This window comes from Patagioenas fasciata, chromosome 17 (genome assembly GCF_037038585.1).
Source record: "Patagioenas fasciata isolate bPatFas1 chromosome 17, bPatFas1.hap1, whole genome shotgun sequence".
Taxonomy (NCBI): domain Eukaryota; kingdom Metazoa; phylum Chordata; class Aves; order Columbiformes; family Columbidae; genus Patagioenas; species Patagioenas fasciata.
This window is the reverse complement of record NC_092536.1, coordinates 3,670,870-3,694,255: the sequence shown is the minus strand read 5'-3', so window position 1 is coordinate 3,694,255 and position 23,386 is coordinate 3,670,870. Positions and strand designations below refer to the sequence as shown.

At 45.4% G+C, this 23,386-nt stretch overlaps 1 protein-coding gene across 4 annotated transcripts; it reads right to left on the bottom strand.

The window, feature by feature from the left end:
- Positions 1-253: 253 nt before the first annotated feature.
- Positions 254-22,399, bottom strand: RILPL1 (Rab interacting lysosomal protein like 1). 4 transcript variants are annotated; one of them, XM_065851417.2, is made up of 8 exons: positions 21,900-22,399; positions 18,325-18,475; positions 12,954-13,072; positions 11,887-12,105; positions 9,755-9,927; positions 9,135-9,227; positions 5,251-5,338; positions 2,695-2,830 (listed from the first exon to the last, which is right to left on the bottom strand). In XM_065851417.2, the coding sequence occupies exons 1-8, from the start codon at positions 22,191-22,193 to the stop codon at positions 2,825-2,827; spliced, it is 1,143 nt and encodes a 380-aa protein (XP_065707489.1). In that variant the 5' UTR covers positions 22,194-22,399; the 3' UTR covers positions 2,695-2,824. The 4 variants fall into 4 exon arrangements, with proteins under 4 accessions (XP_065707488.1, XP_071672067.1, XP_065707489.1 ...); XM_065851418.2 differs by lacking the exon at positions 5,251-5,338 and adding an exon at positions 6,148-6,223 and having other exon boundaries at positions 2,712-2,830; positions 21,900-22,397; XM_065851416.2 differs by lacking the exon at positions 5,251-5,338 and having other exon boundaries at positions 254-2,830; positions 21,900-22,394.
- Positions 22,400-23,386: the final 987 nt, after the last annotated feature.

The window sequence follows — 23,386 nt, the reverse complement described above, 5'->3', positions numbered from 1 at the left end:
GTAATATCATGTCCTTCATTTGTTCTGTGAGGTGAGAGAGAAAAGCCATTGCTAAATGTCTGTTAATGTATTCTAAACTGTAGTTTTTTGTCAGCCTTCGAATGCCCCTGTTGAAAACCTTGCCCAGTTTGAGGCTTTATTTCCATGAAGAGTTGTAGGAGCCTTTTTCAGGGGAAAAAGACACCCCCATATGCTACATCCCTAAGAAGAGATGGTATTTAGACAAAAAAAGGGGACACAAGTCTTGCAGAAATACTTGTTTTTCAGAAATATTTATTAAACTGTTAAAATGATTTACTGCCCAACCAAAAAAACACCCAAAGAAACCAACCCAAAAAACTTCAGTGATCCTGCACTTTGCAGACAGGATTGTTACACCCCATACCTGACAACATCCTGCCCCCTTTTCTAAAAGCAGATTTTACTTGGGTATTAAGAAACAACGTGACAGATCTTCAGATCATTACATACTCTTTCCTACACGCCACCCTTTCTGATGGCACTTGGAGTGTATAAACTCAGCATTTCAAACATGAGACTGAGGAGTGAAGTGGTTAATACCAGCAGGTCAGGAGCAACTTACTAGGTTTATGAGGTACCGGGCTGCAGAGCTGGGTGGGAAGGTCGTGGTGCTCGTGCCATTGTGTGGAACTGGCCGCAGATCTGACCCACGACAGTGTCCGGGCTCAGCTTTGCGGGGAGATGTGCTTTATGCAACATGGCTCAGACACCAGGGAAAACAGTTGTCTATGTGTTTCTATTATCCCGGTGCGTTGCTCTCAGCTGATCTCAAAAGCAATGTGCTTATTCAGGCCGTGCACCCACAGCATTCTGGCATTGTTTCTGATCGCTGCGTCTCTCCCAAATGCGCCAAACAACTGAACTGTGTTAGGGAGAGACCCAACGGGTGTCGCTCACAATTCGCACTTAAACTGCCTGATACAACTGTAGTGTATTTTTTTTTCTAATATGGAAGTCAAATTGAGATCTTAGCAACTTAAGCATGATTAAATTAAGACACTCCCCCCATTTAAGAATTGCTTTTCGCACAAGGGGGTAAGTGCTGCTGTTCTGTGGATATAGCTGCTGTAAGCATAAAATTCCTGTTACCAAAACGTAACCAGACAACAGCATATCTGCTTCACCGAGCACCAGACGCTGCCGTCACTATCTCAGATGCCTTTCATCTAAGGCCACGTTTCCTCCCTGCCCTGCATGGCTGTGACACCAGGAACACGCAGGAAACACCTTCTCTACCCAGAGCACACAGAAGGTCCGTGTTCGAACGCAGCACAGTTACAGCTGGGAGCAGAGCAGCGCTCAGCCCACCGCTGCAAAACCTGTCTCGGGGCTGTGACATTGTAGACAGGCTGATACCATTTGCTGCCCGTACGCATTAAAGAATCCAGGGTCTTGGATTATCCTGCGTTAAAAACTGGCCTGCACCAAAGCCTTTCACTTGCTGTCATTCGAGACTTCTGTACCTGAAGTAGTTGGAGCTTTACTCCAGCCTAAGCATTGTTTTCTGCCCTTAGTGCTACTCCTGGGAAAAGGCTCGATGCAGAGCAGGTGGAGTCGCTGGGGAAGGTGCCAGCAGCAGCTCACAGCCCCTGCACTGAGCCACACGTGCAAAGTCACCTACAGCCTCGCCACAACCAGCTACTCCTCACCAGCAGCACCGCGCTCCAGCGCCGACCCTCCTACATGGTCGAGTTCACAGAGTGGCCTCAGCACCTCCCCAGGTAGTGTTCAGTCAGAAAAACATTTGGAATTGGGGTCATCTCTAAGTCAGTTACAATAGCTGATGTCAGGTAGTTGAGGATCTGTCACCCTGAACTAGGCAGTCTTGCCTACACAGAAGAGTGGCATGTGACTTAATTAAAAACCTGTCTGTGGGAAAGAGACCTCGTTCCTTGACAGCAGCTGCTGCCACTCTAGGGGGAAGTCCCTGGTAAGAAGGAAAAAATTCAAGTGTTAGAATTCCTCCTGGTAAGCAATTTCCATTAGTACTGCAGAACTCATGACAAAATGCAAGGCACGCTCACCTCATACATCGGTTTCTTCATGCTTTAGGCACTATAAGCAGAAAGGGAAATGTACACTCGCTGTCCCTCTCAAGGCTACTCCAGTTTATCAGTGTGTGTCAGGTGGATTTCCAAGCGGTTATTCTGCAAAATGCAGACGCCAGCTGAACTTCAGGGGACCCAGCAGCACAAAGACCTGCCATGGGGAGCAGCCGGCTGTCGTGTCCCTCTTGAAAAAATTCTTACAGAAATAAAAAGCAAACAACCGGTAGTGTTAACAAACAGGGTAAAAGAGTCTTTGCCACTAGATATTGTACACTGCAAACAAACTTCCAATAACGGCACAGGTCCTTTTTTTTTGGTTTAAAGAAGCTTGTGTTACTGTAGTTAATGCATGAACAAGACCATCGACTTGTTATTCAGCACAAGTCATCTAAAAGCTTCGATGTCCCAGGGTATCGGTGACTATTCCTACAAAGCTTGGATTCTGTTTTCACCAAGTAACCAGGGAGGGATTCCTGTTGAGCAGTACATCTGAAACGCAACCACCGAGGTGTGCGAGGCGAAGAAAAGCGATGAGCTGCCCCATTTGTTTACAGCAGCTTCTTGTCACCGGACTGTCGAGCCCTACTGCGGTAAACTCAGCACCTCGAGGTTTTAGTCACAGATGCTGCAGGGCTTCTTGTCCTTGTTCGGTGTAGGAGTCATCTTTATTGGAATTTGACCAATCTCCAAAGGTATCCTGGAAGTGGACGTGTTTCTGTGATGCCTGCATACGCTTCTTATCACGAGAGAAGAAACTAAACCTTCCGGGAAGGGAAGGGAAAGGAAGGAAAAGAAAGAAGAGTGTTTACTGTTTGAAAACACTTCAAACACCCCACGCGATACACAGCACAACCAAACACCGAGCAAAAAAATCTGGTTGCATCTGCAAAAATCAAGGCAGTGAAGCCTGATGGGAGGGCATGTCAAAATGTTATTAGAGATGGAGTCAATGCAATCTCAAGCGGTTTGGCTACGGAAGCTTCAAATAAGCTCTAAATGCTGTTGACTCTACAAGGTGCAGGTATCGTTTTAGATGTATATTCCCCCTTCCCCAGCCCTGAGGTAAAGAAGCGACACAATACAGGTTAGTTTCTTGGCATAAGTAAAGTGGTATCTTTGGCATTAAATCTGTATAATTTGCCATAAAGCAGAAATAGATAATGTTTTTAAGGATGTCAGCAGGGAAATTCATAAGATAATAAGCCTCCACATTTTTTCCAGGTGTACAGACTTTGATAGATAGACTTGATGCCTGGAAAAAGAAATGAATAAATGCACATATGTGCACCAGAGTTTGCAGGATGAAGGCTCCAGACAAATGCACACAAGTGTGCACGTCATTTCCTATCACACAGCTTGGGTGCTCTAAGATAATGACGTACATGAACCAACAGCCATTTAATACAACAACAGAGCTAAAAACAGTTTCGCTGACAACAGAGCTAAAAAAATACAGTTGGAAAAATCCTTAATATCATTTTATTTGTATAGGATGTAGTTACTTGGTTAGGCAAATCCAATGTTCGTCATGAGTTCGGTACAAGAGGTGTTAGTGCGGTGTTTAGGTCTGCTGAGAAATGCAAAAATTGTGGTTCCAGCTATCAAAGGTTGGAATTGGCTGCTTGCCCATTTGGTTTAACGGTGCATTTAGGAGGTAAACAGTGTTTTGCTTGCACAGTACCAAGCATAATGCAGTTCTGAGCCAGCACAGGAACTGCTAAATCCTTCTGCTGTAAATGTCAATATAAACTCAGGTGATGGAATATTGGTCAAGGCATAAACCTGACCCCACGTTCACACCCCCCGTCTCAGGTTCTTCCCCCGCCGTCTCCCTCAGCCTCACGATCCCAACCATCCGGCCGCCTTGTGCAGAGCCGGGAGCTCTGCCCTCCCTGTCTCCAGTCTCCTCAGGGGCTGCATTTGAATGTCAGATGAGCTTTGAGGCAGTTTTCCTCAAAAAATATCCTACCATGCGTGCAGGTAGGCATGATGCTGATTATTAAGAATATAAGAATACTTCTTTCTTGACTACAAAATGATATAAAAAGCTACACAAGTGCAATGCCAGATATCTAACATTGCTAGCAGGACCTGAATGTTTGCATTTCCTGGCTTCGAATGTCCAGCCTTAATAGTGAAATAAGTCTTTTGCACTTCATTAGCCTCATACTTTTCTACCACCTTCATCACAGGAGCTCAAAAATTCACACACGTATGCTGTGTCTTTGCGGGGCAATGTCTGATTCCAGCTGACAGAAGAAGTGTCGCGTGACTGAGGCTTTTGCTGAGCCTGTTTGGTCCTGCATGGCCAGGCTTAATGTCTTGAAGTCCACACAAATGACTGCTCTATTTATGCAGTAAGTTTCAAATGTCCAAGCAATTTTTCACTTTCTCATGAAATTAAATCATAGAAAAATGTGTTTGTAAAATCTCTACACGAAGCAGAAGGGTTAGGCTTTTGTAATTCCTTCTGAAACGTTGAGAATTGTTATTATGCCTAGAAAAGGATGTTTGGGAAAAGCCTGTCCGTGTGGAGAGGAAGGGAATTTAAACACTGTGCTGCTGCTGTCAATATGAGGATCACTAAAGCAGCAGTTCTAATGCAAAGAGACTTTGCATTAACAATTATCAGTACGTCTCCTGGCGGCAGCCAAGAATAGGATGATAGAATAGATTACTGAGAGTGAATACTCTATTGCAAAATCCATAATCTGAGACAAAATAGACAGTGCAGAGATAGAAAGACATGGAAGCAACAGCCTATAAAGAACACTGGACATTAATGTAGATATCAGCCAGTACATTCTGCAAATCTAACTGATTGGTAACCAGTCATTAGAACGACATGGGTTTCTTAAAAAGCATTGGTGTGAATTGTGAATAGGCACGCTTAGTTAGCAAAATTAACAGATGCTGGTTAAAATTGCATATTGCAACGATTTTCTATGAGTAAGGAATGGTTTAGCATGGTAACATTAAGGCAAAAGGTGATAAAATGTCAATAGTTGAGGATGAGCATGGAGGACTATGATGAGTTGAGTACTGACTGGTCATTCTGATGGGCACTTTGCTCCTCTGTGATCCCACAGGCAGCCGATGAGAATGTAACCAGCAGCGCATGTTAACACGGGGTCATGCAAAAGGGAACCACGATACCAAACATTTAAAGAAAAATTCCTACAAGGGACACAAGTCTTCTTATTGGCTGCAATGTGGGATCGTCTGGAATCAATCCAGCTGCTACCATGGGCATTATGGCTGTAAAGATCCTGGTCAGGAAAGTACAGACACAGAAGAGATAAGACTGGAGCAAGGGAAAGAAAAAGCATTCCATTAAAAAGAAGAGAGGCAAACATGATACATGGGGTTACTTTGAATTACCACACAGGACGTGTTACAGGAGAGGTGGATCTGCATCACCCAAGATAGCTCTTCTCACTGAAAATCTCTTATTTAGAAAAAACAGTCATTGTAACAGTTTCAATTGCTTTCGAATTTCTAAAAGATACCACTTTTCTGTTTCTGCCCGCGGTCTGGGTTGGATTTCATCAAGGTACGACCACCTCTAGCAATGCAGAGCAGAGTGGATGTTTTTCTTCCCAAGAGACAAACAGGCACATACATGATGAAATGAGGGATGGAGGTGTATGTTATGAACTACAAAATGGGACTCTGCTGTGACTACTGGGTATTTGCACAGAAAACGGGGTTAGACAGGACCAGCATTACAGTTAAAGACTTTACAAATGTTTCACGTTAAAAACCAGTATCGCAGGTGAAATCTTGAAATAACCTCCTCTGCAAGCTACTTGGTTAAAGGGCCCGTGTATCTGTTCCAAAACAACCTGCGTTGCTTTACATGCAGAAAGACGCCAACTGCAGGCAGCTAAATACTCATTTGAAACCTTGCGACTCTTCTAGCAGAAACGCTTTCCAGCAGCAAGACTGGTTCTTTGTCAGAGTTCAGCACTTTTACCACGCATTATACAATTCAATTCATGCAACGTAGAGGCCGAGAGCGCGCGCTGGCGAGGCGCTCCAGCCCCACACAAACCTGCCAACGCGCCTTCGTCCGTACCTGGAACACCCTCTGTTTTTCTAAGGATTCTCCTCAGAGGTTCTCCCTTGTGCCAAATAGTTTTTTGAACTGTGGACTAATGTCAATTAAAGATTAAGTTGAAATCACGAGAGACGTTTCACTTGTGACCAAACGCAGCTCTCCCCAACACAGTCACTCTAACACTGCTATTCTTAGATTAAAAATGAAAACAAACAAGCTAACGTTGTTGTATCATTAGCAGTAGCTAGAACTTCTGTTTTTATGCATCGTGGCACAGGCCATGAGCTGCAGAAACGAGACAGACACATCAGCTTTTGTAGACTGCAAGAATTGGAAGAAAACCTATGGCTGTTTCAGGCATTACATCAGTGACAAACAAGCACGTATCCCTAAAGAGAAAACAAAAGGGTGTTTTCTGCTCAAAACAGAGGGAGCATTTTTAATCCTTGTATTTCTCCTCCTCAGTAAAGCCTCCTGCTTACATTATTTCATCAAAATTCTGACCTGTGATGTGGTAGAGACAAATCAGTCTGAGATCTGAGCGCAGAGTTTGCCTCAAATATGCAAACCCTGGGAGTGAAAAAACGCTGATTTCTCTCATTTCTGGTTTCTGTTGTTTATGGGGATGCTGCACAGAACCAACAGAACCATCTTAGATGGCACAGGCTACATATACATGTGCCTCATTCCCTGAGATGCTGCGTGGTGAAGGAAAAAAGGGCACATTACACGGGGAAGCATCAAACTTCTCTGAGAGGACAGCAACAGCCTCTCCTGCTTTTGTATTTCGGCTTTTTGTTTAAACCAGGAGGAAAGGTCTGAAATGGAGGGAAAAGCAAATACCAGTGTTACAAGTTTTCCTCATGTCATTGGCTATGGAGAGTTGTTTGGTTTTCCCAGCAGTGACATTTCCTGTCTTTTTAGAGCACATCTACAAGGACACTGTTGCCGACACACACACACAGGAAGGGGGAAAGAAAAGAAACCCACACTAGATAAATCCCATCCAGACAGGCTGCAGGAATAAAACAAACCGGAAAACTATTACCATCCTTCAGCTTACTTAAGTGGAGGGTTTTTTCCCTTATTTAATGCGATGGCTACATTAAGAGAGAGCAGAAAGAAACCTGGGGACAGAGCATGACAGCTAAAGGAAGTCATTTCATCTTCAGGGCAGCTCAATACGTGCTTCCAGTGTCTGGCAGAAGAGGACTCTCACCAAACCAACATCGTTTTATGTTTTACTGTGTGTGGTTTGAGAAACAAAATTCAGACAGGAGTCTGAAAATGTGCACTGATTGGGCTGATACTCAATAAATTTTCACTAATAAATTAACTGAGAGGACGAAAGCACTGAGATAGCTGCTTGAAAACACGTCTGAATGCAGGAGGCAGAGCCAACGCTGATACCTCATCATCGTGTGTTCCATCTTACAATGTCCCTTCCCGTTTTTGTGCTGCCTTTGCTTCATAAATCAAGCATGGAAACTACAATCAATGCAAACTGCGTAAACTGAAACCAGCCGTCCCCCACAACGGGATTAGCTTTAAAACGTACTAAAATAAATGTAAAAGCAAAGAGAAGCTTTGCAGTGGAGATCTGGTGTGACGAAGTATTATTATCATCATTGCAGCTGCAGAATGAAAACTGAAGCCCAAACTCAAAATGTATTTTCTGGTCTTATGAGAGGAAGGGTTCTCTCAGCAAACGAAGCAGCACAGGCAGACACTGGAGTCTTTTGAAAATAATCAAAAGTGACCTCCTGGCTTTATGGTGTTTTGGATCAGTCCAGGTCTTCCCATGGAACTTACTCATACGGGGCTGCTGCTATTATTAAACAAGGACTGAAGGTTATGGACATGGGGGCAGGATGGAAGAGCTTTTTATGTGGAAAGAAATGTCTGTTCCAAAATCATTTATGCAGGTAAAAAAGTTAGGCTTCCAGTGTCACAAAAACCAAAGACTTGCTATAAGGTTACAGGACTGAATTTGGAATAAGTAAATGTACAAGAAGGGAGTTTCAACAGACAAATGGATTGGCTAACGCTGCGGTTTTGTAATTAAGTGATATTCTAGTAGATGTAAACCTCTGACAGTAAACTTAGGTTTTGAACAGCAACATTAAATACTTCATGATAAGAAGGTGGGGTTCTTTATAGCCAGGAAAGCTGGCATCCCCTCCAGCAGTGAGTTTGCTCTGCAAACAGAAGGTTTTTGTGCTGTACACATAGGGCATGTCAGGGTCTGAAGGCTTAAGCCAGCAGGGAAATGGGCACAGCGAGGTCACGGGGAAGCTTTGCTCTCCACACCCAACTGCTGCAGGTCTGCAGCTGGTTTTACTGTGACCAACACCCTTTATGCGTCTTCTGAGCATGACCAGCGGTTTCTGCCCCTCCACCACCTTGGGATGTGTGTTAAGGAACTGGTCCTTGCACTTGAACAGCAGCATTGTTCCTACAATCCTCGCACGCTGAGATGCAGCACTGACTTCAGTTCTGGGCTCCCAGGACAGGCTGAGACCACAACTGGTAGCACCTCCCTTTGGAGTCTGACTACGTGGCCTAGACAAGAAAATTCTCTAGGATCAGGTGTGTGTGTTGAAGAGCTCAGCGGCTCGTCCCAGCTGTAATGAAACGTTACCCTGCACAGTGTCGTTGAGAAGGAAACATCAGAACTGGCGTGGGCTTCTTGGGCAGACCAGTGTGGCCCATAAACACCAGCACACGGAGCACGGTTGGACTCCCTGCTGCTGTCTGCACGTAGGGACCTAAAGGTACCGCAGGAAATAATCCGAGACTGAACGGTGACCCAGAACTAGGCAGAAGTTTTGCTCAAAGCCAACTGCTGTTTCATGATACCTGTCAAGTGCTCCTTTGATGTCTCGCTCATATACATTAGAGATGTGGTTATCTAAATTATAATATTCTTTAAAACTGTCCTACCCATAAGAAACATTTAGTATTTGCAGGCTATATCCAGTATCCTCAGAAAATATGCTACTTACAGGCGTTTGATTCCAGATTCAGGCTGAGTTGAGGGTTTTGACTGAATTATGGGTGTAGGTTGAGGGGATCTGGTTTCTTCTTCTGTTTCCTCACTTGAAAGAAAGAAAATATAATTAATGTTTTCCTCCCAAGCCATGGAAGTGCTTTTTAAGTTCTAAAATTCAGTCTGAGGTAGTACCGTTGATGAAGAAATGCAAAAAGATCTGTTCCAAGCTCATTGAAATCAATGGGAGACTTTTTGTCAACCACGGAACAGCACCTAGAACCGGGTCTCCTTTCAGTATTTTCTTCCCATTGTGACAAGGAGGGGCAGAAGAGGAATACATTGAATAAAAGTTCTAGAATTTTCATTTTAGACCCAGTCTTAGCCTTGTTTTTTAAGTTCAAAACTGTTGAATGTTTGTAATCTGTCTAAGATTCAGGGCAAAGCTGGGAGTTAGGGAAGGACTGTTTTGAGGAACCAGATTCAAACTAAAGCCATACGCTTGCAATCTCTACCTTGAGCCTTTGCAGAAATATAAGCTTGTTGAACACTATTTAAGAGCACGTTTATGGTTTCTAGACCTGCACTGTGGCTCCTCTGTGTACAGCATGCAACAGGAGAGCACATCTAACTTACCTTTTGTAATATAAAAGCTCCTCTTGAAGTAAAAACACTTTAGATTTCAATTCATTCCTCTCATGAAGGACATCCCGGAGCTCTTGCAAGGTGAATCTTGGACGATTCGGATCTTTTAGGTCCATTGCCATCTTTTCTGACTCTGAGAGGCAGTCATCGTTGTTTGGTTCTACCTGGGAAATGAAACATGGTCTTTAATTCACCATGCGAGTGCGTGGCTGAGGAGTGTAGAGTATTTCCCAGTCTACCAGCAGCCGGGTCAGCCGCCCGCCCTCCTCGTAGGATGCAGAGATCGGAGTCTCAGAGCTCCTGTGTTGCAGTGACACCTCGCTGGGATACACGCTGCAAATTTGAGGAGCTAACTACAGGAATTCTTAAAGAAAACCCATTTTTTGGAGGCCCGATCCAACCTTCTTTTGAGCTAATGTGTTTGTCAGACTGTTTTGCTATCTATAGATACAGGATTTCAGGTTAAACCTGGCTGGCCTACAGCTGCTGCATTATCAATTTCTAGAGCAGGGACTGCAGTCCTTGTCCTGCACAGACAAAACCGCAGAGCGATGCTCGCTGCTCTGTTTGATTCACCCCATTCATTCTTTACACGGAGTACAATAAACAAAAGATTGACACAACCTAACAAGAGGTTCAAAGGAGGTTACCCAAACACTTTTCTTCACCCCTCTAGATTAGGGTCTGAGCTGATACCTGTTCTTTTAGTTGTATATTTGCCCCACGCCTTTGCGCAAATAAGCTATTTTTGCTAGAATTTGCTCAAACCAACAAAGACTGAGCAGCCGGTAGCCAATGCAAATGTACTTGACTGAAGCCAACGAGCAACGTCCATTCCAGAGCACGCAGCTAGTCCAGCTTGCTGCTCGCCACTGCGGTTCAGTCCAACCCTCCTCCTGGCAAAGCGAGCGGGGACCGGCTCTAATTAGAAGAGGCGCCACTGCCACAGAATTGATGAGCTGGAGAGAGGTACAGAATGCATCCTTTCTCTCCAGATACTGAGGACACTTTCACTCCTGTTGGCTCCAGGCCTGGGCTCCACAGCCCCATTTACAAATCTGGGTGTCCTGACTAAATGAACAGCAATGAAATCATCCTTTTCGTGATTAACACAGTGTTTGCCCCATTCAGCAGTGACATGTTAACACTGGCTGTCACATCCCAGGGGGACCAGGGTACCCCATCAGTTCTTTCATATCAGAATACCCCTTATCCTATTTTGTGCTCTTAAAGAGCAGCATTAACAAAGGGAAATACAGCACATTTGCTTTAGAATGACAGAAGTACTCTCATATGCACAAAGAAAAGTAATTGGAACCATAAAGAGGACGAAGGGTTGAACCAGATCAGAGATGGGTCTTTCTCTCGGGGAGCCCCCCAGGTTTGCATTCCTGCTGCTCTGACCTCAGCCCCAACTCCAGATTGACCCTTTGACTGTTCCTGCAAGGACCTGAGTACGCAAGCAGTAATATTTGCTTTTCATGAGCATTTGTGCTAGTAACGCTTCACTGCACTAATTCTAATAGGAAGCAGAAATAAGGCCAAAGTTGGTTCATCTAAAAGGTGCCTTCAAATATTTATATATTGATTTGGTGGCAATGGACCGGCTTAGTCCTGACAGATGAGAAGTGCCCTAAACACCGTGAGGACCAAGCGTGCAGAGTTCTCTATTGTCTCTGTGACCCCTTCGGACACTATTTCTTTTCTCTACGGTCACACTGCACTGCACCTTTGGGACCCATTAGGGCTCACATCTTTGCAAACTCGGCAAAGTTTATGCTACTTATCAGCTGTTTATCTTTTAGAAAATCCAGGCTGTTTAATGGATGGGTTTGTTTTCCTCTGGGGAAGGGGTTGATGTGTACAAACAAAATTAAGCCAAGCATAGTGATACAGCAGTACCAAACCGCTATCCGCCTCCAATCCAAACTAACAGCCGATGCTCCAGAGATTTTGGATCGCCTCATGAGGTTTTTAATAGAACACTTTCCTTTGAAGCAACGATTTGTTCTGGTATTTGGCGAATTCTGCATCTATCATGTTTATCCAAAGAAAAGTTGCTTGGTATGAAGCCTGAAGCTCTTTAGAAGGCTGTTTAAAAAGTGATTTAAAGTGCGTCTTACCTTTTCTTCCTCCCCATTTTGACCGTCCTCACCCTGCAGTTTTTCTCGCAGCTTCCCCAGCTCTGCTCGCAGGTTGCCCATCTCCTGCTCCTTGGTTTGCAGATAAGCCTCTAACTCCACCTTCTGCTCAATCAGCGCCTTCCCCTGAGCCTCAACCACGGTGATCCGGTGCCGCAGGTCGTGGTTAATTTTCATTAACCTGTTCTGTTGCTGCTGCAGCTGCAAAACATTGATGCAGTAGGTCAGCATCTTTCAGCCATGATCACCAAGTCCCAAATATAATGTTGAAGAAAAAGTTGTGTGTTCCTATTGAATTTAACCTGGAAAATTCTCCCCCATCCTCCTCCTTTTTGCCCTCACATTATTTTTTTTTGATATCTAATTATCTACTACAGTTGCAGTCACCAAAATTTAATTGGTTTCCAGAGTAAAGAGGCATTTTTTTCCCCTAGTAAAGAGAATTCTCCAGCTAAAAGCAAATCCATCACTTCTGATATTATGTTTCGAAAAAGCAAAGCTCAAGGACAGGGTGGCTTACAGGATTCTGAATCAAATCTTAACCCAGAGCAGAGGGAAGACAACATAGAGGAATGCTTAGTATTCAATTTATATTACAAGTACTTTTCTTGAAGCTGTTAGGCTCCCTCCTAAGGCAGGATGTGACCTGCTGGGCATTGTATGGACAGCATCAATTTGAAAGGCCACAGCACCAGCCAGAGGCACGTGGGTAGAGTGGAGATCATCCGGGTCTGGCCTCACTAGTACCAGAAAAGTCCCACGGCCTCAGGAGATGAGGATGGGAAGCAAAATATGGGTCAGGAGGTCATTCCTCCTGACATAGAAAGAACCAAGACATGACACGATTCCCAAAGTCTCGGTGGAGTCTGTGGCTCATCTGAGACTAAACCCAGATCTCTTGTGCTGTGGTGCCCAGGGCCACCCATCCTCTCAGTGACCTTCTGCTCACTGCTGGCAAAAGTGACCTGGGCATTAATTTAAAACTTGAAAGCAGACTATGGAAGTGTGGGTGAGAACGAAGAGAAACAGGAGGACTAAGAGCCACTTACAGCCTCTACATCCTCATTTTTAAGTCCAAGTTCCCGGTCCTTTGCTCTGATTTCATCCCTCTGTTTATCTACCACTTCCTTCAGCTTCTTCATGACTTGTCGCTCTCTCTCTGACATTCCTGGTTAAAAAAAAACACACGAAACAAACTAAGGACAATCAGGAGCTGTTGAGACTGAGAACAATAACAGCGAGAAATATTTAGGTAAAGACTCTGGAAGTTGCCTGCTGGTAGAATTACAGAGAAGCTGTTGGAAGATGCTTTGAAGGTTACTTCAAGGGTAACAGGAACACAGGTGACACAATGCAATCCATAAAGCTGCTGCACAGAAAGTCCTTAACAAAGGAACTGACAGTCCTCAGAAACATTTGTAACAGGGGAGTGACACTGCTACATCTTGCTGCCTCAGCAGTTTTACACCAGTGTTCACACTGCGCCCTGGGAGCTTGGTTATCTGTGTGATAATCTGCACAATCAGCTGGCCAAGATCCACTGAAAATTGTAAAAAGGATGGTCTGGATCCTCAGCAAGATCTAAACAGCATGTCAGTGCCATGGATGGCATCTAGATCCAAACAACCCCAGGTGAACTGGGCTGGAATGATTTTACATTGAAACCCAGTTTTGTGTTGGGTGGAAGGGAGAGGAAGCAGGACCTGCAGAGGGCACCTCCACCCTGAGCCTAGAACAGGAATTTAGTCGGAATTATAGTCACGTATTTTGTCCTCATGTTTTGCAACCCTTTCCCCATCCTGCTGTATGATAACTCGTATTTAGAATAACTGTACTTCAGAGAAAAACGCTACAGGGCATTTCACTTTTGAATGATGATTGGAACATCGCCAAGAATCCAACATCCTGTTTGAAAATAAATAATGGACTGGATTCATCTGACATCTGACCAACGAATCACCAGGAAATATCATAAATCACAAAACGGGAAGCATTTTTCCATTATTTGCCATTCGAGAGATAATGGAGAACTGGCACGACAGTGATGGGCTCTTCAGAGCAAACACAGACCGGATGATTTAACTCGGTGAGATGATGATAAATCTACTGCACTAACTGCGCAAGGACGTGCAGTTTGATGGTTGTCAACTGTCACATAAAATCACGTTGCACAACGTGAGCCATAGGATGGCTTGAGATGAAAGCCTGTGACCAGGGTGCTGTGTGGCTGCTCTGGCCAAAATCCAGGCCAAGCAGGAGCTCAAATCCAGGCTCTGCTGCTGTCTTGGTCCATTGCCTTTGGCAAACTACTTAGTTACGTAGGTCCTCAGTTGCCTCCCTTTACAAAACCCTCTGGGGTGGCTGGAGAGCCAATTCCTTTTTAATACATTAAAGCAGTTCCCACATCAGAAAGATGCTGCATACACATCAAATGTATCCAGCCGCTCAAGTCTCTACTTACTAACATCAGCTCAGACTTTCTGGTTATGTCCTTCCCTCATCAGAGAAATCCAAAGCTGCATGTCATTAGGAACTCCAGCCTACAGACCATCTGCGGTTTGAACTGATGGGTAAGTGTCTCGCTGCTGAGCTGCGGCACAGCAGAGAACCGCTCTGCTGGGCAAGCGACTGGTGACCACGGCTGGCCGGGGATGTGGTTCAGAGGACACATTCCTGCCAAATCCCAGAAAAGAGCCGAGAGTGACACGGTGTTCACATTCTAGTATTACATTCTCATCTTCTTTAATTCAGTGGTGTTTGCTGCTCTATTTCTGGACCCTGGTCCTTATCTCTCTGCTCTAGGTTCTAACTCTTTGCAGGATTACTCTTCACTATGATAACAGCTTGTAGCCACCAGGGAGGACAAGTAGACACTGACATATCCTGCTACTTAACTCTTCTAATGGATCCACGCTCTCCCATCACAGAGGTCTGATCCAACACTGCAGCCACAAACCCCAGGACAGGTTCCTGGATCCAGTCTCAGGACTGGGCCCAACACATCAGCAGTTTTTAAAACAAAGAAACCCAAAACTTTGCCTTGAAGCACAGAGGGACTGCAGTGAAAGTCCAGACTGGTGGTTTCAGCCCAGCAGGAGCCAGGAATAGTGAGTGCAGCTGGATTCATTAGTACTTGGGAGATGCTTTGAGATCTCTAGATAGCAGGTGCTATTTAAAGCATAAAGTACCATTTCAGTGCTGACTGCTTTTCCTCCCACTGTGCTCGTTTTTCTCCCTAACATTTGGTGAACATAAAAGACTTCAATTGTGCGCACGCATCACTACATTATCCTTTGTATTTCAGGAGGAGGGGAAAGGAAAAGTGGGAAGTGTTTGTGAAACAGTCACATCTTCTTCCATTTCCTCCAGCACTGTGGAAGGGAAGAATGAAATCACTAAGTGCCCTAAATGTAAAGTAATTAGCTCTAAATGATTCCAGGACTAATAACTGCAGGATCATAAATGGCACACCCAGCTGGCTTCTCTAGGCACAGCCTATGAGCAGCTTCCTGTGGATTGCTGTGATCATTGCATTGTTCCTTTGGATTGCTGTGATCATTGCATTGTTCCAGCAAGAAAAAGGAAAGCAAGTGAAAAAAAATATATTAAAAAAAATAAAAGGAAGAGAAACTGAAAAAAACCACCCCACCAACCTTATTTATGTTTAAGGACCCACTAACTGTTGTTTATACCTCTATCACAACAGCCCAAAGTGCCAGTCAGGGCCTGTGACACTACGCCAATACCTGAATACTCAGATTATTAGTTTTCCTTCACTTTTAAAAGGGAATTGCAGGTTCCTCAGCAGCCGGCACAAGAGATTCACACAACTGTTGCCGTCCTGCTGCCTCTCTGTGTTCCCACAGCCCGTCTGAGCCAGCGGCTCCCTCGCCACAGTGACACAGCAGCCTGCCCGTCCTGTCTGACACGCATTCGGTCAAGTTTGCTGCTGGCATTTGGCTGGGATATTCCAGCCACTCAGCACCATCAGGAAGTGCTCGGTTTGAGCTCGGGATAAGCAGCATTAATGGATTTTGCAGACTCATCTTTAACCCCTCCTGCATATTTTGCCACACATCCTTTCACGTGAGCCTCGGCTGCTCAGCCCCTCGGTAGGTGCCCGCTGTGCGGAACACTCCTGTTTAGACAGGATTGCATCCCTCTCTCCTATAAACACCTTCATTATGCTGAAGCGAGGCTCTGTGAACCCTGATGCGACTATGAATTGGCAAGGATGGAACCTTGAAGTCTTGCACACCCAAATCACTGCCCTCTCTTGCCTGTGCTAAAAATAACTGCTTTAGCTGTCTGGTGAGTTAATCCCAGGGGGTAACCACTGAGGGAGACACCATCACAAAACTAAATCACACCGAGATACAAAGACTGGAGTCTGGTCAGAGTCAGTCCAGCTAACAGAGTGTCTAGCTTGAAAACTTGCCCCTGTAGACTCTGTACATATCATATCAAATGATGGAGACTGAAAAAACAGCAGCGTGACTGCTTATTGACACTATCCAAACTAGTCTGTTGAGATAAATCTATCCCCATTCACCAATGACAAAATTTCCTAAAAGGAAAACAGTTGGGTTTGGTAGAATAGGTCCCATTAAGAGGGTGGAGTTGCTGTAAATTAATGCGATTTGACTTAAGCTGATGATTTTGGCCAAAGAATACCAGTGATCCTGGGATCTGGTCTCTGGAATGGGTTTATAGGGTTTGTTTGTGTTATTATACTTGGTTAGACACTGTAAAAATAACAAGAAAAGCATGCCTGGCATTTGCTTGGCCAGCCGAATGTGAAGAGTATGGCTATATTTAAATAGCACATGAGCTGCAGTGAGTGAGATACCCACTGGAAGAAGGAAAACAAAAAAAAAGGAGAGAACAAAGGGGAAGCTGGTTCTTTATAACAAGACGTCATAGTCCTCATTGTCCATGACTCATCACTGCCATTCTGAAACTTTGCATGGAGTTTGTAAGGCTGATGTTGAGCGACTTCTTTGCCATTAGTTGACTCCTATACTGAAAGCATGGCATTTGTTGTAAAAAAGCGGTGATCACGAGAGGTTTAACAATTTTCATTATACTCCTCCCCAAGGCAAGTGAGTGGCGCTCGGCCTCTGGGAGGAAGCAGGCGCAAGTTCTGCAGTGTTGGACAGAGTTTCATCCACCTACAGTGAGCGTCTGTTTGATCCCAACCTCCAGTGGCTGGCAAAGGATGTCGCTTTGTTCCTGGTGCTTTACTGGAGAGCTCGGCCGTGCGCTCTGGTTTTCAGGTGGCCGGTGGCTCTGCACGCCACACAGAGGCTGTTGGCCTTTTGAGGGAGCTACAGCTTTACTGATCGGCCGAACCTGCTGTGAAAGCCCAGAGTCCTGTCCATACACAGCAGCTCCCAGACTGACTCACCATCGCAGGCAGGTTCTGCTGCTGGGGTGACGCTGTCCCCACGCTCGGCTGCCTGCTCCAGCTCTCGGCTCAAGGCCGCCTCATCCCCAAGGCTGCACAGGCTTTATGCTTGTGTTTATTTTCCCCAACTCCTCAGTGTAAACCTCAGCAAAATATCATGAAATGGACTTGGTATCCAGCAGCTTCAAATGATGTGCTACAAACTGTGGAGCCAACAGACATCTGTTCGTCTGCTCTTGGGAAAGAGCTGTTTGCTGGGCGGTGGGCGAGAGCTGGCGATGGCAATTGTTGCAGTTGCTGCAGTGAAATCCACCTGTACCTGCAAGTCAGAACCTTATGTCTTGAAATCCACTCTGCCTCAGGAAAGACGTTGCCCACAAACTGGTCATTTCAGCTCTTTAGGATTCACCCACTCCCTGGATTATAAATCTCTTCACTTACTCTAAATTGGCTCTAAGTCCCAAATAAGTGAGAGAACCAAAGGCAGATAAACCAAGTGAAATGACTCTCACCTATTCTAGGAGAGGATCACAATATTCTCCTAGAATATCTCCATATGGTAGACTGATGTAATTCAAAAAACTTTCGATTTGCTGCCTTACAGTTATCCTGAATAGATCGAAAGTTGCACTTATTTTTGTGCATGATGGTGAAATAAACATTGCTGAATGGATTATTCCTCTTGAATTAGAAAACATAAGGAGGGCTTAAAAATGTTTTCTACAAAAAGCAAACTAAAATGATAGACCAAAAAAATGAAGCTAGACTTTACTTTCAGAGATGCTTCTCAGCCAAACAAGAAGTTGTTCAGGCTTTTCTTTCCCTCCTACCCCCACCTTGTATCACATCTTCAGTGTCACCATGTATACTGAGATTTCCTATTCAGGTAAAAACAAACCCCAAACCCACATTAATCTGTAAGAAAAGAGCCAGGCTATCCAGTCAAAATACTTTTTATAAAGTATTGCTTTTTATAACAAAAGCAAGTACTGAATTTGAAATATCAAACTTGCCTTCATGCTTCTGAAATTCCTCTTCTGTGAAATTAATGTCTTTGTGAGACAAGTTTGTCATCAGTTGTTTATTCTCCTCCTGCAGCTGTGCAATTTGGGTAAGAAGGTCCTGTGCTTCCCCTCTCCAGACATCCTCCACCAGTTCTAATTCCTAAAGGGTAGACCGGGACAACACATTGGTATTTTTTAAACACGTTAAGAGTCTTTGACTCGACTATTTACAGATCAAACCAGTAACAATCCCACTATGATTCTTATAGAAAAACGATTAAATGAGACTACTTTGAATTTCTTAGAAGACATCTACTTCTCTAATGCCAGCATCAAGAAACCAACTATCGAAGTCTCTTTTTGTAAACACACAAAGAGACAATTCCTGATGCAAACATTTTTGATGTGCAGGTTACCCAAAGGATGGCTCCTTATGCCCCATTTTGCTGTGAGCGCCGGATGAAGGGGACTGCTCTGTTCGACAAGGTAATCAAACATGAGCAACAATCACCTCCCGCATCCGGGGAAGCAGCCACAAGGGCTGGTAGAAATGCCCCAGAAATATCCCGCTGCGTGGGCCAGGGGATTCAGCGCTAGGAACACTCATTTTGAAAGAGCAGCATCTCCAGCCTAAATTCTGTTATGAAATACACGTGTAAAATAATGATACAGTGCAGCAAACTCTGAGCTCCGAGTGCACATGGTAAACACAAGGAAAACTGTGCTGCTCCTCACGTAAATTGTTCTCCAGGCAATGTCGTGAGCGGCACCGATGTTGGCGGCAGCGAGACGGGTCATGCCAACAACCCCCATTTGTCAGGACACTGCGCGTCAAGAGCAGCTGTCGCCAATCTCCATAAAGGTCAAATTAGGACAAAAAGTATAAAGTCCTCAAGGAAAAAACAGTTGTATTTAGAGCTTTACTTGTTCCAAAGGCCTTTTTCATAAATCACACTTCTGCAGTGGGGGGCATTCTCTGTATTTTCACGTATGTGCTTCAATCACAAAAAGCTGCATGTGAATCCCTGGAGCCGGGCTGAGTCACTTGCTGCCTTCTACATTCATCCATCCCCTTTCCTACCTAACAACAAAACATGCAGACAACAACCCCGCCAAGCACAGCTCTAGGCTAAAATAAGCTCTGCCGAGAGATTAAAGGAGAGCTTTCTGCTTTGAATGTATGCTCTGATAATGGAAAATCATATTCCTGTTGACTTTTTATTCCAGTATTTATCACTACATTGTTGTCATTTTATAACACTTGCTAAAAGTTTGCAGAAAACACTATATGACAGATTATAAGTAACATATAGATGTTACAAGCCATGCAGACTTAATAATTCAGAAGTAAATAAAGTTTCCTGGATCATCTCTATTTTACTTGAAACACTTTATTGTGAGAGAAAAGCAAATCTGTAATGAAACTGATAGTGCCCAATACCTAGACTATTTACAGTGATGCTGCATATTACAACTCTGTAGCCAAAATAACACGCTGACCTAGTTTAGATAATAAAACAGCACATTCGTCAGTTAGAAGCAACACACAATATAGAACACACACAAAACCCCGAGCTATCTAAACTTACATCGTTTATGTGTGGCCACACTGTAAACACACAACTGTATTAAAGTTTGCCTAGGCAAAAGTTCTTATTTATTTATTGCTGTTGAAGAGCCAAATAAATTGGAGGAGAAATTAATTTCTGAGTCCTCATTAGCACAAGTATTGGACAGCCAAGGCAGATCTCTGGGCTCACGGGTGCCAGCCAGCTCTGGAAACTCCAGGCAGTGTTAAGCCAGGTTTATAGGCAGCACAGATTCACATTTAAAGATTTTAAGTGCTAAAATCTCAAACTGGTGCTTGCAAGGACCACTAAGAGCTTGTCTGGATTGGTTTTTGGAGGCTTTTGGGTCACAAATATTTCTCAGTCTCTGGCTTTTTCTGCTTACCAGTACCTGTCCTGTGAAAGAGTCTTCAAACCCTCACATGGGAACACAGACTGCTCTATAGGGTCTTGGTGCGCTGGGGATCAACTCAATTTAAAAAAAATACATCTGATGTACTTTATTTTCCCTGTTAAAACATGTTTCCACCAGAGTTTCATCTGGATCGTCTAACGGCTCCCTGAGCCATTCCTTGTCTGTCAGAGAAGCTGGCAGGGACAGTGAGCTGGCAGGGAGATCAGCTGGCATCTGCCAGGCGGTGTTACGCACTGAACAAGTTTAGAAAACTTTTTAACACATATATGAACTTCAAGAGCATCCACACAGAACATCAGCTCGTACAACGATACTGGGTGTCGCTGCCAGGCCCAGTTCAGTATCTACTTCACTGCGCAGCATTTTGTAAATATCTGCGATAAAGAATTACTGTTGGTTCTTCCCAGAGGTGACGTGCCTTCCAAAAACCTGCTGGCAGCCAGGGCTCTGGAGAGTTAATTTGATTCTAGCAGAGGGGGCAGACACTGTATGGGAGCAGCACAACAGAACACCCTCTTGCCTCCTTAGATGTGTTAGAAGCACAAGGTTTGTTTCCTATTCTATCCTCTAGACCTTCTTCCTTCATACCTTGGAGACTTACCAGGGCTTTATATATTAAAGATCTTCTACCATCCTTTTCAGACACACTACCCTGAGATTCCCTCTACAAAATGTTGCAGGAATTACCCTGAATTTTCCATATCCTAAGAGAAAGTCCCCCAGCTGACTCTTTTAAAACATAAAACTTGAATTTACTTAAATGAAAGCCAACTCTTGAAGTTTAAGTCTTCTACAAATTCCCTTTCTCCTCGTTATTCTGAATCTGTGTGTGCAAGCAGGAATGGCATAAGGCAGCAGTGATGATTTAGCACAGTCACTTACAAGAACCATTCTTTAAGGAGTAGATCTGCCGCTTACACTGCAGCAAGCGGAGCAGCTCATGCTGTCCTGCCACATGAGGGTAACAGGATAAGGGACACGATCTCTACCTTGGGCTTTCATGGGAGCAGGGTCAGGGGACACTGTGACCACCCCAGATCGAGCCAAGGGACAACATCTTAGCATCAATAGATGGAGCAGGAATCAGGGAGACTTCTCTTCCCTACTCTTCATCACTTGATCCTCCATCTCTGTCCTATGACTTGCCTTCCTGATGAGTGTGCCAGGAAAACCAGACAGCTAAATCATTCACAGCTCTGGAGAGAAGTGTATTATTGTCTGTGACCTTTCCTGGCCTAGCAGGAAGCAGCACTATCCTCTCCTCAGGAGAGGGGATGGAGCAGGAATCCTAATCGAGGAGACGCAAGGGGAAGGATATGCGGCGACTGGGAAAGGGGTGGAGAAAGGGAAGGAGGAAGGAAACTTCCAGGAGGGAAAGGAAAACAACAACACACCCAAACCCTCAGCCACGCTGTAGCAGCATCCGCGCCGAGCCCGGCGCCTGCCCTGGCCGTTCCGCCCGCGTCCCCCGCCGGCACCGGGCCACCCCGGCCGCCCTCTTTGTTTTCCCGGCGGCGGGCGGGGGGGCCGGGTCCCGGTTGTCCCCCGGGCCGGCTGCGGCAGCCCAGCCCCGCCGCGTCCCCCTGGGCCCCATCCCGCACCTTCTGGTGCTTCCGCTCCTTCTCGATGCGGTCCATCCTCTCCAGGCGCAGGCGGTCGAGCTCCAAGCGCAGCTCCTCCATCTCGGGGTTGATGTGGTTGCGGCTCACCAGCACCTCCAGGATCTCCAGCACCCGCACCACCTTGGGCATGAGGCGGGCGATGGCCTCGCAGCCGTGCTGGTCGATCACCCGCTCAAACTCCTGCCCCACGGCGGAGGCGATGTCGTACACGTCCATGACCGTCAGCTCCGCCGCGTTCTTCTCCAGGGCGGGCGGCGCCCCGACAACGTCCATGGCTCCCCCGGCGCCGCGGCGCCCTCATAGGCAGCGCCGGGGCTCCCTCCGCGCCGGGGTTCCCTCCGGCGGCCGCCCCCTCCTCCCCCGGCGGCCCCGCGCAACTCGCGCGAACTCGGGCGGACTGGGCGCGGGGGGGTGTTTAAACTTGGCCGAGCGGCGGGAGGGGAGCGGCGGCGGGCGGGCGGGCGCGGTCTCCCCGGCACCCCCGCCCCGCCGCTCGGGGCCAATGGCCGGTGCCGGGCGGGCCGGGGGAGGCTCCGCGCATGCCCGCGGTCCCCGCGCCGCTCCGGGCTGCTGGCGGGGCGGTCCCCGCCGGGGAAAGTCGCTGCTCCGTGGGGGTTTGTTTCGCAGAGCAGCGTCGGCGAACGCGGGGATCTCGCCTGCGCTGAGTTGCTCCGGCAGCGGGATTGCTCGTGGTATCGACCTTGGAGAGAAGCTGCCAGACTAATGTGTACTGTGATTAAGTTACAAAAGACGGGCCCGTCATTAACCGGTGGACATGATAAACGCTTTCTGACCACCTGCAAAACGAGGGGATCTTTTTCATGTTTTGAGTCCTTCTGCATGACAAGAGGGAGACAAAAGATTAAGTAATATATTGTCTAGAAGCAGAGTGCTTAGTTTATATTTAACTAATAATTAATAGATGTAAGTAAGAAACTAAACAATTGTCACTAACGCCATCAATTACTTTTTAGTATAGATATATTGCATTTTTTAAATTGTAATGCTTGTGTAAAGATTATGTAAATATAAGCAATGCAAGAGCATCCAGTCGTCAGAGCACTTACGGAGGATGGATCTATTTATAGAGGAATTTAAATCAAAGTGTATTTTTCTGGTTAAGTTTTTCAGTATTTTTGCCTTCAGGGCTACTGTGCACTTTCATTTCTTATCCTCATGATGTTTAGTAAGAGGTGCTCTGGATAAGTCATTAGATATAAATTGAATGTGCCTTGAAATTATTTTAGGATCCAATCCTGCCACTTGCTGTATGCAATGCATGATAATACATTATATTTTGGACAAGTTACAATGAACAATGTCAAACACTGGAACTAGTCAGGGCAAATAAAACTGGAGATGCAAAAGCCAAGCTTGGAATGACTGATACATGTTGTCAACACAGAATTAATCTCTATTTTTTGGGAGACACAAAACACCGATCCAAGTGAATGAGAGGTTTGAAC